Raw genomic sequence first — 15861 nt, 5'->3', positions numbered from 1 at the left:
GTGAAGGCACCACCGAATTGATCTACTCCAATGTCAAACAATGAGATGTACTTGACACCTACATCCCCGCCACACGTCTTCCTCCGGCTCTTCCTGCTCCTCCTCCTCGTTGCAGGTTGCAGATGTGTCTGTGGAGGTGGCCACCGTCGACCACACCCTGCGGAAGATTTGCAGGAAGTACAGGAAAACCAGAAGGAAGCCCAAGGGCCTCCAGAAGCTGTGGGCCCGCCTGCTGAATGTCCCGCACATCGCCATCATCACCGCCGCTGTGGTCTTTGTGGTGGTGGTCATCGTGTGGTCGTTGCTGTGGGTCTTCATCTGTAAGCGGCCTGGATTGTTTAGCGTCATTCACTACCAATGAGGGGCCTCGTGAGACCTGGTTGTTCTCCTCAGTTCGCAGGGAAAGCAACAGCGGCGTGTACTTTGCGGGGATGTTCCGTGTCGCCAACGCGGAGTTCATCCCCGAGTATCGCCAGGAAGAGTCGCACGAGTTTGTGTCCATGGCGACCAAAATACAGCATGTGGTATGTGTTGATGTCATTTCCAGCAGACATGGGAAAGGCTTCCCCTTTATTGACGACGCCTTCCTGGTGTAGGTCAGTTCCGTGTACAGAACGTCCTCCGTGGCCCGACTCTACAAGCAGGCGGTCATCTCCGACCTCAGGTACCTTCTGAGGCCATTAGCCGTCACCGCTAAATGATAAAGCTGTTCAACCTTTGCTGTTCTCGCAGCAGTAACAACAAAGGCGGAGTTCTGGTCCATTTCTGGATGGTGTTCGTGGTTCCTCGACTCAAGAACCCAGCAGTGTGTGAAGAGTGTGTCGGAGCCATTTTCAGAGACTCTGTACACACCAGCATGAAGAACAGGTCCTCTGTGGGCTACCTGCTGGGTCTCCCTGTGGACATAGACTCCATCCTTATCAATGGTGGGTCACCTTTAGATGATCTTCCTTGACCCGTCTCTCGATCCAGACATTGATTACTGTGCTTTTTCTCAGCCGTTCAGAGATCAGATTACACATCAAGTGCAGGTAGGTGAGGATCCAAAATCAGGATTGAGTGTGTCCCTAATCTTTTCCTCTTATTCCAGGCTCCGAGTGTGTCGATAAGCTTTACGCCAATCTTCCTGGTGCGAGGGTCCCATTAAACATCTTTTCCTCCTGGGGTGGTGTGAGCTGCCACGTGAAGCTGACCACCACCCCGGGATTCCTGATCCGCCTGACCGTCGCATCATTTCTAATCGAGCCCACCGACTGCACGAGTGACGCTCTGACCATGTACGACGCCCTCCTGCCCATGAGGGGGCGCATTCTGCACAGGTGAGCAGCCTCTCTGGGCCTGTTCCTCCACACAACAGCAAGACCTCCTTGGTTTATGAGGGTGCGTTGGTTTTTTGTTTTCTGTTTGTGCCGATGCAGGTTGTGCGAGCCGGTGTCCGTCCCCCTCTCTTTAGTGTCTACCTCCAATGTCATGCTGCTGTCCTTCAGGATGACTAATGGCAACAAGAGCTTCAGAGGATACTTTGAGACCCTCGCTGAGGAAAGTATGAGACATGATCCCCGCGCCTATTTGTCATCGTGCTTGTGGCATGTGAAAATTGACCTTCTGAGGTGACCCCTGTCTCCTGCACTCTCAGGCTGCCTGTCTCAGATTGAGACCCACGCAGACTCAGACGTTTCCGGTCACCTCTACAGCCCTTTCCACCCCAGCCTTCTGCCCCCACAGTGCTCCTGCACCTGGAGGTTTAAGGTAGCACGGGTTCAAGCCTCTTCGGGTGACTTTTAAATGGTCTGATTGCATGTTTCCTGTGCCGTTTCGTCACTTTTCCACAGACACCCAGCAGCACTTTGGGAGTTGCTCTGCAGTTTCAGAACTATGAGCTGAAACCAAAAGACATGAAGAGCTGCGATCAGGGCTGGTGGAAGATTAGTGAAATCATGTATGTGTCTACAAATACATGCAAGTTTATTAAAAATAGACAAATCAGTCTCAAAATCGAATTTATTCCAATGAAGTGTTAATCTAACCTGTCCTATGAGCTGCAAAACTATTTTTGCACTGTGTCCAGCTGGTATTTTATCAGGCAGTAACATCCTGTGGCAGTTAGCACACACTTGCTTTTCCTTTCACAGATTCTGTGGCAGCTACGTGGGGCACCACACGGTGTTCCGGATTGCGTCCCAGCATGCCGAGGTGGAGTTTCGCTGCAGCTCACGTAACTCCGCTCAGCCCTTTGAGGCGACTTACAGCAGCTACAACATCACCCAACGTAAGCGGGGGCATCACCCAGCGCCAGGATACACAAGAGGAAATAACAGAGCGCGTGTGAATGGCTTACAGCACCCAAAGACGTATCGCAAACCAAACAAACACAGAAACAAATAGACGATTCATTGTGCGCGGTTACTTTTTTTTAAACCAGTTTCTTTTCTGTCACATCCATCATAACTTCTGTTGTGTACCGTAGCCTGTCCAGAGAGCCACTTCCTGTGCTCCACGGGCCTGTGTGTGGACAAGAGCCGACGCTGTGACGGCCTGGATGACTGCCAGGACGAGAGTGACGAGGTCTTCTGCTGTAAGTCTGATTACAGGTTATATAACACCCGTGTACAAGCGATGGGACATGTTGGCTTTAAGATTACGCTGGCACCCGGCCTTCCCACGCGTGAGGCTATCCGCCAATATTTTCACAGCAAGACCCACCAAGAGCTGTGGGGGCAGCAGTCCTCTGCATCCACTGTTCGTGTGCAACGGCGAGGCCGACTGCGTCGACGGAAGGGATGAGCTCAACTGCACTCAGGGTAGGAAGCACTACGGCCGCAGCCTGTTCGCCCTTTGACCTTTGAGGAATAGGAAACATCCTATGTTTGCCAGAAACAACCTGCTCCGCAATAAGGTATCAGTGCCGGAGTGGGAACTGCATCCTGAAGAAGAACGCAAAGTGCGACGGCGTTGTCGACTGTCAGGACCGCAGTGATGAGGTGGAATGTGGTGAGGAAAAAAAGGCTCTTATCACGGTGACTACTAGCGTAGGTTATGCAGATATGCAATACCTTATCTAATATCTTAGATCATTTCACATGTTTGTTTATTTGGTTGTTTTTTTTTTACTTCAGAACATTCTAGTAAATAAAACCCTACAAATATTAACCACTGACTGCCTCCTTAGACTGTGGACGCCCATCTTTGGTCCAGAATGTGGAGTCGTTGACGGGACCGCTACGAATTGTGGGTGGGGTTGATTCCGTGGAAGGGGAGTGGCCTTGGCAGGTCAGCCTCCATTTTTCTGGTCACATGTACTGCGGGGCTTCTGTCCTCTCCTCCGATTGGCTCGTCTCAGCAGCCCACTGCTTCAGCAAAGAAAAGTCAGTCACTCCTTACATTCCTTTTTATGAATTTTTGTTAAAAAGTTGTGTAATTACCACACTCATTGCTAGCCATTATCCTGCACCTCCCCCCCAGACTCTCTGACCCTCGTCACTGGAGCGCCCACCTTGGCATGCTGACACAGGGGAGTGCCAAACACGTGGCGAGTATCCAACGAATCGTAGTGCATGAGTACTACAACGCGCACACCTTCGACTATGACATCGCCCTGCTGCAGCTGAAGAAGCCGTGGCCCCCCTCCACCGGCCCCTCAGTGCAGCCCGTGTGTCTGCCTCCAACGTCTCACACTGTTACCGGGAGCCACCGCTGCTGGGTCACCGGCTGGGGTTACCGCTCCGAGGAGGGTGAGCACTACTTATAATAGAGGGCTGTTTGCTCACAAGTGTTCCTCCCCCCGATAAATGCCGATGCCTTCCAGATAAAGTGCTGCCTTCGGTGCTGCAGAAAGCAGAGGTGTCCATCTTGAGCCAAACTGAGTGTAAGAAGAGCTACGGCCCTGTGTCGCCGCGCATGCTGTGTGCCGGCGTCTCCTCTGGGGAGCGGGACGCCTGCAGGGTGAGTTCTGCAATCTTCTCAGGCTGTGATCCAACTGAAGCCTGGTGGCAGAGAATCAGCTGCTCTGTTTGCGTGTCAGGGGGATTCGGGGGGGGCCCTGTCCTGTCAGGCAGCCGGAGGGGGTCGCTGGTTCCTCATTGGCATCGTCAGCTGGGGTTCAGGCTGCGGCAGACCGAACCTGCCTGGGGTCTATACCAGGGTTAATAAGTTCACCTCCTGGATCTACAGCCACATCAGCTGACATGTCATCATCCATCAACTGCCAGCAAACAATTTCACTGTTTTGTCATTTACACCAAATAATAAAGATCCGACCCTGAGTCCTATGCTTTATTTGTTGAAAATACATTTATTAATGTCAAAAGCAAAATTCACTTTTATAATAGGAGGTTTTATGTATATGTTGTCTCTTAAAACAATGAAAATCGGGGAAGCATCAGCCGAAATAACAAGATTGAATCTAAATACGAGCATCCAAGGACACGGGAGTCCCGGGGGCAGGCTAATACCTCGTGCACGTTTCCCTCAAGCACGCTTTTATGACTATCTCCACCCGGATGCAGAGGTAAAAAAGGTTTATCCACGCTATCTGTTGTACCCTTTCCATAGTGGTCTCATTGTAACCGCGCTGCATTCTGGGGGCATCCGTGTGATACCTGCCGCCCAGTTCAGGTGAACGGGAGGCGGTGAAAGTCCTCCGCATCCGACCCGCTCAGGTCGAATTTCTGCGCCTTTTTTCTCTCCAAAGAATGCGCCAGTGGGGGTTTCCTCACTCCACCGGTTCTATGCCCGAGGTATTGTTGCATATCGACTCTCCAGAGCTGAGCTGGACGGTGCCATGAGGACTCAACCCGAAAGGAAAGCCTGTGAAGTGTACTGCATCTCCGGGAATGGACCGTCTGGTAGCTCTGCTGCGCAGGTAAGCGGCGCGTACGCGCAGGGGCTTGCGCGTAACGGTCGATGTCAAAAGGAAATCTTCACTTATTTAAATGCAGTTATCTCCTTGTTTGTCAGGGAATGCGATTCATGGCGCGTAATTAATGCAGCCATGATCAATATTTATGTTCTTCTGAGTTGTCCGTGTGTGCTAAATGCGCAACGTCGGCCGTGGGAAAGCAGACAACTCAAGCCACGCATTGTCTGTTTGGGACTCCTGCCAACCCTTTAAATGACTTAGGAGATCGTCTCAGCTCAGAGATGCTCACCGCTCCTCTCTGTAAATCTGGGTCTGCTCAGCCATAAAATGATGGGTTCCCATTGTTAGATGGGAGGTTTTTAACTGGAGGAGCATCAAGATAACACGTGTCAGAGGAAACTTGAGGCAGCAAAAGAGGAAAAGGCCAATTTGTTTGTGTCCTCCTTGTCTCTGGAAGAGAGAGGTGGAGTCGGGGACCTCTCGGTGTGGAAACCCCTCCAAGGAGCCTAAAGATGATGTGAAGCAGAAGGTGGCGGCTTGCGGCTCCTGGAGGAGGCGGACGTTGGCTGCTCTGGCGTTCGTTCCATTTGCTGCGACAGTTGTACTGAGCATCCACTTGATATGTGAGTACAAACATGTTTGGCAATTTCATTCTTTTCCCAAACCTCTCCTCTTCCAAATCCCTTTAGTTTGATGTGTTCTGATGGCCACATCTACCACCTTTCCAGCCCCCCCTCCCTCCACAGTGTTCTTCCTTGGTGGCAGCGTGGAGTTCCCAAACCTGAGCTTCTCCTCGGAGCTTGCTGACTCCACCTCCCCTCAGTTCCGCCTGCAGGCTCAGGCTTTGAACGATTATGTAAGTGGAATCCCCCCCCCGTCCCCCCTCGGTGAGACCCTCCATCTTTAAGCCTGATGTTTCCACTCTGACTTTGGAAGTGGTTTCTTCTGTGGTTCCCTTCCACGTTATCCATCCCCAAGCGTTTATTCTTATTGTTCTTTTCTTTTGTCTTCTTTGTCCCGTCTCTCGCTGTTTTCCTCAGCTTCTCTGTCCAGCTCTGTCTGTACTGGTGTTAAATGTAAAGCTGAAACAGGACACGGCACAGTGTGTGTGTGCATGTGCGCGAGTTTCCCCGACCCCGTGGGACAGGCCCCTTTCAGAACCGAGGACAAGCCCGGCGTTTGTGAGTCCGGCGAGCCCCGGTCAGTGAGAGCGAGAGGAAGAGCAGACCTTCAATAAAAACATTGTCTGTCTAGCGTGGAGACAATCCGCCGCTCTGTATGCTGCGAGTGGAGGAGAGGTGCGGTTTGATGCTGGTGTTGAAGGGGAGAGAGAGGGCAGTAGGGCATGCTGGGATGACAGGTTGTACAAATGAGATGGTGGGGGGGGTTGGAGCAAAGTGAACGCCAACGCTGCTGCACGTTCGCATTAAAAGCCGGAAAACAGGAGGAATCAAAGACAGCAGTCCCGCTCCTTTGATCGGCTCTGAGGCCGAGCTGTCGGGCTTGTTATGCGGTCACTATATCTGTCTGGCCACCTGTCCATTAGAGGAAAGGTGAACTCAAGGCCGGGAGCCCATACCACCCAGAGCCTCACCTCTACACAGCCAGCGGTCAGAGGCACAATGGAGCTCTGTGCGACTCAGTCAACATATACGCACAGCGGCGTTTCAAACATGCATGTGATCATGCTGTACTCTGAGCATGTTGCTAATTATCCTTTGACAGTTTGCAGAACTCTATGAGTCGTCACCGTGGAGCTGTTACCATCTGCACTCAGGAATTACGGCCTTCAGGTAGGCTCAGCCAATTATGGATCAATCTCAATACCTGATAATTCCGCATGCAACAACGCTAGCTGCATGGCCACGAACGACAATGTCAACGTTTGTGTGACAGTGAAGGAGCGGAAGGGCTCAAAGCCTTCTACTGGAGTAAGTTCTCAGCCCCGGAACATGTCGCAGTTGCCATGCAGAGGTCCAGGCCAGCGCGGCTGCAGCGCAGGCTCCCCTGCAGCAACAAGGTGCTGCGCTGCGGCCGCAATGAGCAGAGCTACTACATGGAGCGAGATCAAGCTGCACTGCACCTGCTGGGTACACGACACAGTGGTCCACATTACTGCTGCGCATGCAGTGTGTAGAATATCCACTGGATTCAGTCAGCACATTTCAATATGTGTGTGTGTGTGTGTGTGTAGGTTTGGACCCTGATGATTTTGAATCAGAGGAAAAATCAGACAAGAGTAAAAATTCCAACAGTATCCAAGGCGGAAAGTGGCAGCTTGGCTTTCAAGGTGACTTTATATGGCTAAACATTAAAAGCTGTTATTTTATAATGTTAACAGTCTGATATTTGTTACAGGCACATCAAAGGGTTTGATTTATTCCTTTCAATGTGAACATTTTCCTTTTCTCTCATTTATTCCTCTTTCTAGCAATGTCCTTTGACCTCTACGCTAAATATGGCAACAACCGCACCCTGAGCCTGGTGAGCCCCAAGAAGCCATACTATCAGTGGCGTCTCCGTGTGCCGTCAGGTCACGTGGTTCAGCTGGTCGTCCTCACCCTCCACGGTGCCACACCGGGAAGCTGTACTGCCCACAAGCTGTCAGCCTATGACTTCCTGCTGCCATTGCAGAACAAGATCATCGCCCGGTACAAACATTTTGGGGCGTTTCATCTTGCGCCCGTTGTCTTTTGTGACCCCGGGTGTGTTTCCCGTCCCTCAGGTGGTGTGGCCTGCCTGTTTCGAGTTCATCCCCTGTCATGAAGCTCACCTCCTCTGGGAACGTGATGCTGGTTACCTTCTCCTTCAGCAGGCAGAGGGATGGAGCGATCTTTAAAGCCTACTTCCAGGCTATCCCCAGACCAGGTCATCACATAAACACCTCCAGCAGTTTACATCATAATTCCTATGCAAAGTTGCATATTTACATTAATAGTCATCACCTTGCAGGATGTGGGGGGTCCATTTCCTCGTGGAATGGCTCCATTTATTCGCCGCACTACCCTTCCTTCTACCCTCCAAATATTGACTGCATTTGGACAGTGAAGGTGAGTCATGTGACTAAACGAAGATGCAGAATCATAGCACTTTCTGACCTCCATCTTCATCTTCCCTGGCTTAACCAGGCACCATTGCCTGGTTATTTGATCTCCATGACGATTGTGATGATGGACATTCAGGACTCCCCATCGTCGGATGGCTGTGAGAAAGATTGGCTGGACATTGGAGGGGTCAAGTGAGTCTGAATGTAGGCCTAGCATTTCATAAACAGACTTTTGCTGTGATTGTTATAAAAATGTCATTAATGTTGGCTCATTTCTTTCCAGATTATGTAATCCAGTGTCACACAGTAGTAAGAAGCGCGTCTACTCGTCCCCGCTGTCCCTCCACTTCCATTCGGATGAATCTCTCACTCACAAGGGTTTCTATTTGACCTTCCGAGTCTTCTCTCCAGAGGGCGGTGAGTCGATCGCTTCTTTGATTATATATGATTTAAGGAATGTAAGGCTCCCTCCTGTCTCTCCAGCCTGTCCTCGCCAGTTTCGCTGTGGAGATGGACGTTGTATCCCTCTGAGGAGAGTGTGTGATGGGGTGAAAGACTGTTCTGACGGCCGTGACGAGGCTAAATGCTGTAAGTCTGTTGCTATGACAGGAGTGGATGCTCATGGACACAGAGGCCAAATGAACTGTTTATAATGGTACAGTGGCTAAACTGACTGGTTATAGTAGGACAGAGAGGCTAAACTGACTGGTTATAGTAGGACAGAGAGGCAAAAGGACTGGTTATAGTAGGACAGAGAGGCTAAACTGACTGGTTATAGTAGGACAGAGAGGCTAAACTGACTGGTTGTAGTAGGACAGAGAGGCTAAACTGACTGGTTATAGTAGGACAGAGAGGCCAAAAGGACTGGTTATAGTAGGACAGAGAGGCTAAACTGACTGGTTATAGTAGGACAGAGAGGCTAAACTGACTGGTTATAGTAGGACAGAGAGGCCAAAAGGACTGGTTATAGTAGGACAGAGAGGCTAAACTGACTGGTTATAGTAGGACAGAGAGGCCAAAAGGACTGGTTATAGTAGGACAGAGAGGCCAAAAGGACTGGTTATAGTAGGACAGAGAGGCTAAACTGACTGGTTATAGTAGGACAGAGAGGCCAAAAGGACTGGTTATAGTAGGACAGAGAGGCTAAACTGACTGGTTATAGTGAGATGTTTCAAAATTGACTGGTTGATTATAACCAGATGAAACAAAGTGCTTGATTGCGGTGTTGTGTCTTCTCCTCCCTGCGTAGCCTCCTGCAGGCCAGGTCAGGTGCTGTGCGGCAGCGAGTGTCGGCCTGAAGGTCGCCCGTGTGCGAGTGTGGGCAGCTGTGCAGACAGCAGTGAGGAAGGCGCCTGTGGTGAGCAGACCCCGAAACAGACGCGCAGGTCTGAGAGCGTCGCTAATTTCTGACGGCACGTGTTTGTTTTCCGGAGGCCGATGTTTCCACACGTGTCCCAACAAGATGTGTCTGAAGAAGTCGTCGGTGTGCGACGGCGTCGTCGACTGCAAAGACCGCAGCGACGAGCTGAACTGCACGAGAGCCTGTGAGCTGCCCCGACGCCAGAGGTCACCGCTTACAGGCACCCGCGTCCGCTGACCCGCGCTTCTGTCTTTGATCCGCAGACATTAAAGGCTGCTCCCCATCCTCCTACAAATGTGCCAACGGAAAGTGTCTGAACAAGGTCAACCCTGAGTGCGATGGAGTGAAAGACTGTTTCGATGGCTCCGACGAGATGCGCTGCCGTGAGTTCCCGCGCGAGCGCAGGCGCGTCCGTGCTCCCGCCTCCACGGATTCGCTTTGCATTCTCTCTCTCTCTGCCTTAGGCTGCGGCATCAGGCCCAGGAAGCGCACTAAGATCGTAGGCGGTGCTGACGCTGGGGCAGGATCGTGGCCCTGGCAGGTCAGCCTCCAGATGGAGCGCTATGGTCACGTATGCGGTGCCACCTTGATCGCCAGCCGCTGGCTCATCTCTGCAGCTCACTGTTTCCAGGATTCTGATCTCATTAAGTAAAAGACCCAGTCACAACACTCATCACAATACGTGGAGCGCCGTCTTCACGCCTGCCGTCTCCGTAGGTACTCGGATGCACGTGCGTGGCGGGCGTACATGGGGATGCGATTGATGACTACAGGCAGCAGCGGAGCAACTATCAGGCTGATCCGCCGGATCCTCCTTCACCCAAAGTATGACCAGTTCACCTCCGACTATGACATCGCTCTACTCGAGCTCAGCTCCTCCGTCGCTTTCAACGACCTGGTGCAGCCTGTGTGCGTTCCCTCGCCTTCACACACCTTCACGACCGGGACCAGCTGCTACGTCACAGGCTGGGGCGTCCTGATGGAGGACGGTGCGAGCTGTTTGCTAAACGGGCTGGGTCAAATCGGTTGTTTTCAGGCTAAATTTGTTTCCATTTTCCACTTATTATTTTAGGGGAACTCGCCACTCGCTTACAGGAGGCCTCAGTAAAGATCATCAGCAGAAACACGTGCAACAAGATGTACGACGACGCCGTCACTCCCAGAATGCTTTGTGCTGGAAACCTGCAGGGTGGAGTGGATGCCTGTCAGGTCAGTGCAGGGGTTTCAGAACCCAGTCCAGTCGGGTTTTCTGTCCTCTCAGGCAGGAAACAGCTCTCAGTAAAGCCTGATAAATTAATGTGGGATGTTTTCTCACCCAGGGTGACTCCGGAGGCCCGCTGGTGTGTCTGGAGCGTGGCAGGCGGTGGTTCCTGGCAGGGATCGTGAGCTGGGGTGAGGGCTGCGCGAGGCTGAACCGCCCCGGCGTCTACACGCAGGTGGTGAAGTTCGCTGACTGGATCCATCAGCAGACTAAGGGGCAGGTGTGGCTGCGTTGAACAAACGAGAGATACACACGCACGTGTCCTCGGCGTCCTAACGCTGTGTGGTTAAACTGAGCTAGGGTGGGCGTCATCTTGGCCCCAGATCAACCAGCTCCCTCCAATTTTGTCCAGCAACCGTGCTGATGAGCTACAATAAATAAATAAAAATGTCCATTTAATAAAAAAAATATATATATATATAAATATTTATTTTGTATTATCAATAGTAGTGTTCAGAACAAACTTTTTTGGAGTCCAACTGCTACCTGCCAATAATTTCTGGAGCTTGACAGCAGCTGTAAGGAGAATTTTAACGTTTTTAAAGCATTCATATTAAAGAGGATATTGAATAATATATTGGTATTTACAGTTATTCATTCATGCTCTATGTGCGTTATGAGTTCATCTGTCATAATCCATCAACCGCAAGTGATTACATATTTGGCATTAGTATTTTATTGTGATTTAATTTAGGTTTATTATGCCTCCGCGCTGCTTTACGCGCCATAAAATAGCGCCATCGCGTCCCAATGTCGCTGAGGCTGCGCGTCTCACATCGCCGCCCAGCGGTCAATGTGCGACGCTGGGTTTTTCCTGGGACAGGAATAAATATACAGGCTAAAGTCTATTAATCTCCACTTTATGTCACAGAAAATGATTCTTAAATACTCAAACTTTAAGTGACCCGTTTTTAAACTTTGGGAAGGTTGTTTATTCTCTTGTAAAGACGTTGTAGTTCCCGTGAAATGGAATAAGAGACAAATCGCCTTATTTCCCAGTAACTGTCTCATTATTCTGGTGTCTACGTGCCGATAATCACGGGCGCATCATGTCAGAAATCCGGTTCTGTTCTAAAAATAAAAAAGTGGATTCGAAACAGGAAATGCCATACCGTACCATTGAAACTTGGATATTATTTTAACATCTTGTTCCTTGAAAAGTTGCTTTTACGCACTGTGGGTGTGTCGATGGTCGTTACGGAAATCCGACATCCGGTAGCCGCAGTGTGGGAACGCTATAAATTCGCCCGCCGTCCCGAAAACGCTGGGAAAAAGTTGCAGTGGAGTCGAGGCGCACTGTCCTGTTGCGTAATCTCCTGCAAGCTTCACCATCACCAGGAGAGCAGGCGTCTGGGTTCGGCCTTCCTGCACAGAAGCGCGCTGCCTTCAGTCCGGAGAGCGAAACGGAGCAGGATTAAAAGTTGATTTCGTGTTGACATTTTAAAGCATCGGAGCCGCCAGACATGATGAATTTTTTGCTTTTCTGCCTGCTGTGTGGATTGTACGGCGTCTTTGGAAAAGGTGAGTAAAAACCGGTTGAACACCTGGTTTTCCCATTTTTGCCACCTTTTATGTCAAACATCTTTTCATGTAAATATTTAAATCAATGTCCAAAAAAAAAATAAATAGAATTTTCCATGAATAAGTACGCATTTTCCATCACCACTGTGCACAATTGTCAACAACCCAAAAGACGAATATTCTGTTCTCGCGGTGCCGATTTTGTGGTGAATTACTCTGCTGCTGTCACGTGTCTGCGGTTGTAGACCTTATTAACACCGCGCGCGGTGGAGGAGATAAGCTCCATCCTGCGGAACGTGTGTTTGGATATCGCGGACCTCTGCGGCCAGGCTCCTTGTGCGTTTGGCCGCTGTTGAATGGAGACAGGCAGGGCGCAGTTTCCTGAGCCTGATGAGTTTGCCAAATGAAAGTTCTGATATAAGTGAAGGATGGGTCGTGACCCACCGAAGGACAACATCCAGGGGTTAATTGCTTCTGTGTTTGGCACGCTTCTTTTGTGCGCTCTTGGCACGTACAGACCCTGTTTTGTGCGTCTGCGATTTATATCAGCGCCTCCAACTGCGTGATTTGTCATATGACAAGACTAAAAAATATATTTTAATGTTTCTTGTTGTTTAAACTACCTCTCATGTAAAGTTTTTGTTCATTTTGGTTTTTTTTAACATGTTGCCCTAAAAATCGTATGGTTTGACCACTTTCAACGGTTTAATTTAGTTAAATCTAGACGCACAATTGTTTTAAGATAATCTTTGCAATAATGTGTTGAGAGACTTATAGACACTTATTCTTTTTTTATTTTTCATTTACACACGTATAAGTTCACTGCATTGACATAGTTGGATAATTCATCTCTTTAAACTGTTATAGAATAAAAACTATAATAGAATAACATGCAAACTAATTTTATCTTTGGTTTAAGAGTGTGAAAATTTGATTACCGGTACATGTTTTTGGGGTTTTTTTTTATTCAGCAATAATTTACAGGCTTCTAGGATTAAATGGCATCATTGGGGTTTTTGGGTTTTTTACTGTCTCTTTAAAAGTGGGCCAATCCAAAGGAAACATTCTGTTATTTAATTTTTCAGAATTTTGACTGAATCACCAGAGGGTGTGTATGTGTCTTGTGGGAAAAAGGAAAAAAGGAAATAAGATCATGATGAAACTTTATGTTTCAGGTGGTTGGAAACATGACTTTTAAAAGTTCTGAGAATATTCATCTCTTCATGTGTTTTACAGCTTACAAAAAAGGTCTGAGGGCCTGAAAGACATTCCAAACCTCCCCTTTTCCTTCACCACCATGTGTGTGTGTGTGTGGTTCTTGCCAGCTCGTACATCAACTGCTTAGGAAATGGTGTAGGAAGTGTGAGTAATGCTACATCTTCTGAATGGGGCATCCACTGGGAACAATGATGCTGACAATAAGCGCTTATAATGGATGTCTGATGATAAACGTGTGCGCTGCCATTTGAGTGATTTAAGTCCTCCCAAACGAAGACGCAGCCCTGGTCCCAAGCACGCCTGGATGTCACGCTCCGTCGACTCAGTCAGGCTCAAAGAAGGACTTCCTTGAACGGTGTTTCCACTGCAAGTGAGGGGAGGAAGGAAGGGCGGACAGTCATCTTTATCTGTCATTAATAAACCTCAGCGATGGAGTGGAGAAATGCCTTCGTTTGATAAACAAGCAGAAGGGACACTGCTTACGCATTTCCACTCAAGTTGGCAGGAGGCCCGAGGAGACGCAGGGTGGCGTGAGGGTGGTTCTGCAATTAGAGTTGTGGTTTTTAATACAGGCCCAGAAATATAGATTTTTGTCAAGCGCTTTAAAATATGCAGGTCTGAGGTCACAGTTCATCTGCAGTTCATTGTGCTTTTGTCAGTGATAATCACGTTCATCTTCTCCCTTCTAGATCACAAAGGGAAATCAGGCATCCCCGATCTGGATGCGAAATCCGAGCTGGTTCTGAACGTCAACCAGACGCTGGTGCTCAACTGCAGGTGGGTTTCAGGAAGATCGAGGGAGGCCGGAATTTAAGTCCTGCTGAAAAACACCCAAAATGTTTCAGCACAAACAGGTCAGCTGGTACACATGGAGCCACGTGCTCCTCAGACTGCCGTCAGTGTGCGTGAGAAAAGACACATGGTCAGTGCTTCTCCTCCAGTGTCGGGGGAATACGCGGTCCCCTGCTGCCTACACAGTATTCCTGCTATATTTAGATTTTGGGGCCAAATATACAGACGTTGACTCCATCCAACTATTTATTAGGATTCCTTGTCACTCCTTCCTATTCAGTTCAACTCAACTTTATTTATATAGCGTCTGTTACAATCAAAATCACCTCTAGGTGGAAACCCAGCGTCGGACCCCCTCCGGGTTAATAAATCAGACTTTGCATAAGGTGTTACCACATTTTCTTTCTCATTTGCCAGAACAACAGTGGCAAAAAAGACAGACACCTTTTCAAAGTTTCTTCACTAAATAGCCCGTGACTGTGTTCTAACGCTGTTGGCCCAGGGGTCACCGGGAGCTGTCCTGGACCTTCCCGTCAGGCTTGTCCGACGCTCAGGTGCGGGTGGAGCAGTCGCGCTGCGGGGGGAAAAGAGGGAAGCACTGCAGCCTCCTGACGGTGAGCAGCATGCAGGCGCAGCACACCGGCCGGTTCCACTGCCAATACCACAACCAGCCTGAAAATAAGACCTCGGTCTACGTGTATGTTGCAGGTAAGAAGCCGTGGTGCCCCCCCCACCCTCCAGATCTCATTACAAAGGTCAGCTGTCCTTCACCCAGTGCTGCGTATTTAGATCCGCAGGTTAAACAGGATGCAGTGGGTGCTAAATACAGACCAATGCCAGAGAACCCATTATATCTAAACACTGTTTGTCCCAGCAGTACATCCTTCTAGATGTCTCTGGCATAGTCTCACCTCCCCTCCCGACTCTCTTTTCTCAACCGGGACCTACCTCCCCGTTGTCTAAATATAAATCTTTTTATACTTTCATTTACGTGCTACCTCGAGGCCAGGAATAGCCCAACTGCTGAAAGGCTCAGGCCCGGGCAGAGTTTCCCAGGGCATCAGCCTTATCTCCCCTCCTCAGCCTTGCATGAAGCATCCTGTGCTCGGGGCGGGGGGGGGTGGGGAAGGGCTCGTTGTGCTGGAAGGGGATGGAAGTGTGTGTGTTTGTGTGTCTGGGTGTGTTTAAAGAGCTGAGTAGGATAAGATGAAGGCCGGTGTCTCAGTGGTATCCAGGGGCAGACGTATGGACGTCTGCCCAGCCGGCTCCTCTCTGTCCTGTAGGATGACGTCGTCCGGGCCTGGGCATGGAGCTGGGCCGGAGGCCAGGGTCAGAGGGCATGCTACTGTTTGGCAAACAGGGCCCTCGGGGGCCATCAATCGCTCAGGTCACCATGTCCATTAAGCATCAGACTTGGCCCCGCAAGCCTTGCTCAGACTCCCTCCCCGACTCCTCCATTAGGAATCAAAGCAAGAGAAGGAAGCCTCCAGTCCTTGGGGTACTTTTGTTCGAATGTTCAGAGATTTGCTTTCCTTGAATAACACCCTATGGTAACAAACAATACAGCGAGCAACACCCACACTTTTCAATGGCGCGGGACCGTTACAGGAGCCGGGAGGAGAAAGCCCAGCGAGCCCGTTTGATTACTTCTAAACAATCTGCCTGTTTATTGTTGACGGGGGGCAGCCGTTTCGCTGAATGGGTATTGAGTGAATGGGTGTGTATGTTTAGGAGTGTGTGGCTGTTTGTTTTTGTTTACTGATGAGAATGATACTTGGGAGTGCGCATTTGTGTGTCGGTGCATT

The 15861-nt window shown here is 49.8% G+C and overlaps 3 protein-coding genes across 3 annotated transcripts in view; all 3 read left to right on the top strand.

Annotated features, from left to right (window-relative positions):
* Positions 1 to 55: 55 nt before the first annotated feature.
* Positions 56 to 4262, top strand: tmprss7 (transmembrane serine protease 7; the record flags this gene model as incomplete). Its single annotated transcript, XM_057012736.1, has 17 exons — positions 56 to 320; positions 394 to 524; positions 597 to 664; positions 733 to 926; positions 999 to 1031; positions 1091 to 1319; positions 1419 to 1543; positions 1637 to 1749; positions 1833 to 1939; positions 2133 to 2269; positions 2468 to 2575; positions 2694 to 2801; positions 2875 to 2991; positions 3170 to 3365; positions 3463 to 3731; positions 3806 to 3942; positions 4022 to 4262. Coding segments are annotated over 17 exons (2499 nt in total), but the record flags the coding sequence as incomplete, so codon positions are not given.
* A 61-nt stretch (positions 4263 to 4323) lies between these two features.
* LOC130513728 (suppressor of tumorigenicity 14 protein) lies at positions 4324 to 11100 on the top strand. The gene is made up of 19 exons (XM_057012707.1): positions 4324 to 4861; positions 5316 to 5481; positions 5587 to 5714; positions 6584 to 6651; positions 6755 to 6948; positions 7053 to 7148; positions 7290 to 7509; positions 7584 to 7726; positions 7811 to 7908; positions 7987 to 8096; positions 8188 to 8321; positions 8388 to 8492; positions 9154 to 9261; positions 9338 to 9448; positions 9528 to 9647; positions 9729 to 9912; positions 9982 to 10253; positions 10337 to 10473; positions 10584 to 11100. The coding sequence occupies exons 1-19, from the start codon at positions 4781 to 4783 to the stop codon at positions 10758 to 10760; spliced, it is 2652 nt and encodes an 883-aa protein (XP_056868687.1). The 5' UTR covers positions 4324 to 4780; the 3' UTR covers positions 10761 to 11100.
* Positions 11101 to 11781: 681 nt separating this feature from the next.
* The window catches only part of flt1 (fms related receptor tyrosine kinase 1), a 21073-nt gene continuing 16993 nt past the window's right edge, over positions 11782 to 15861 (top strand). The window contains 3 exon segments of the mRNA XM_057012699.1: positions 11782 to 12046; positions 13954 to 14041; positions 14559 to 14764. Of these exon segments, the coding sequence (XP_056868679.1) occupies positions 11989 to 12046; positions 13954 to 14041; positions 14559 to 14764 (352 nt within the window). The 5' untranslated portion in view covers positions 11782 to 11988.

This window comes from Takifugu flavidus, chromosome 17, assembly GCF_003711565.1.
Source record: "Takifugu flavidus isolate HTHZ2018 chromosome 17, ASM371156v2, whole genome shotgun sequence".
In the NCBI taxonomy this organism is placed as follows: domain Eukaryota; kingdom Metazoa; phylum Chordata; class Actinopteri; order Tetraodontiformes; family Tetraodontidae; genus Takifugu; species Takifugu flavidus.
The sequence above is the reverse complement of the archived record's forward strand: the minus strand, read 5'-3'. Positions and strand labels throughout refer to the sequence as shown.

What these genes read in the sequence shown, in the direction of transcription:
- LOC130513728 (XM_057012707.1), top strand. Translation starts at nt 4,781, where the DNA reads ATGAGGACTCAACCCGAAAGGAAAGCCTGTGAAGTGTACTGCATCTCC. An exon ending in ACTGAGCATCCACTTGATAT is followed by an intron (nt 5,482 to 5,586) that starts GTGAGTACAAAC and finishes CCACCTTTCCAG; the next exon opens with CCCCCCCTCCCTCCACAGTG. An exon ending in GCTGAACTGCACGAGAGCCT is followed by an intron (nt 9,449 to 9,527) that starts GTGAGCTGCCCC and finishes TTTGATCCGCAG; the next exon opens with ACATTAAAGGCTGCTCCCCA.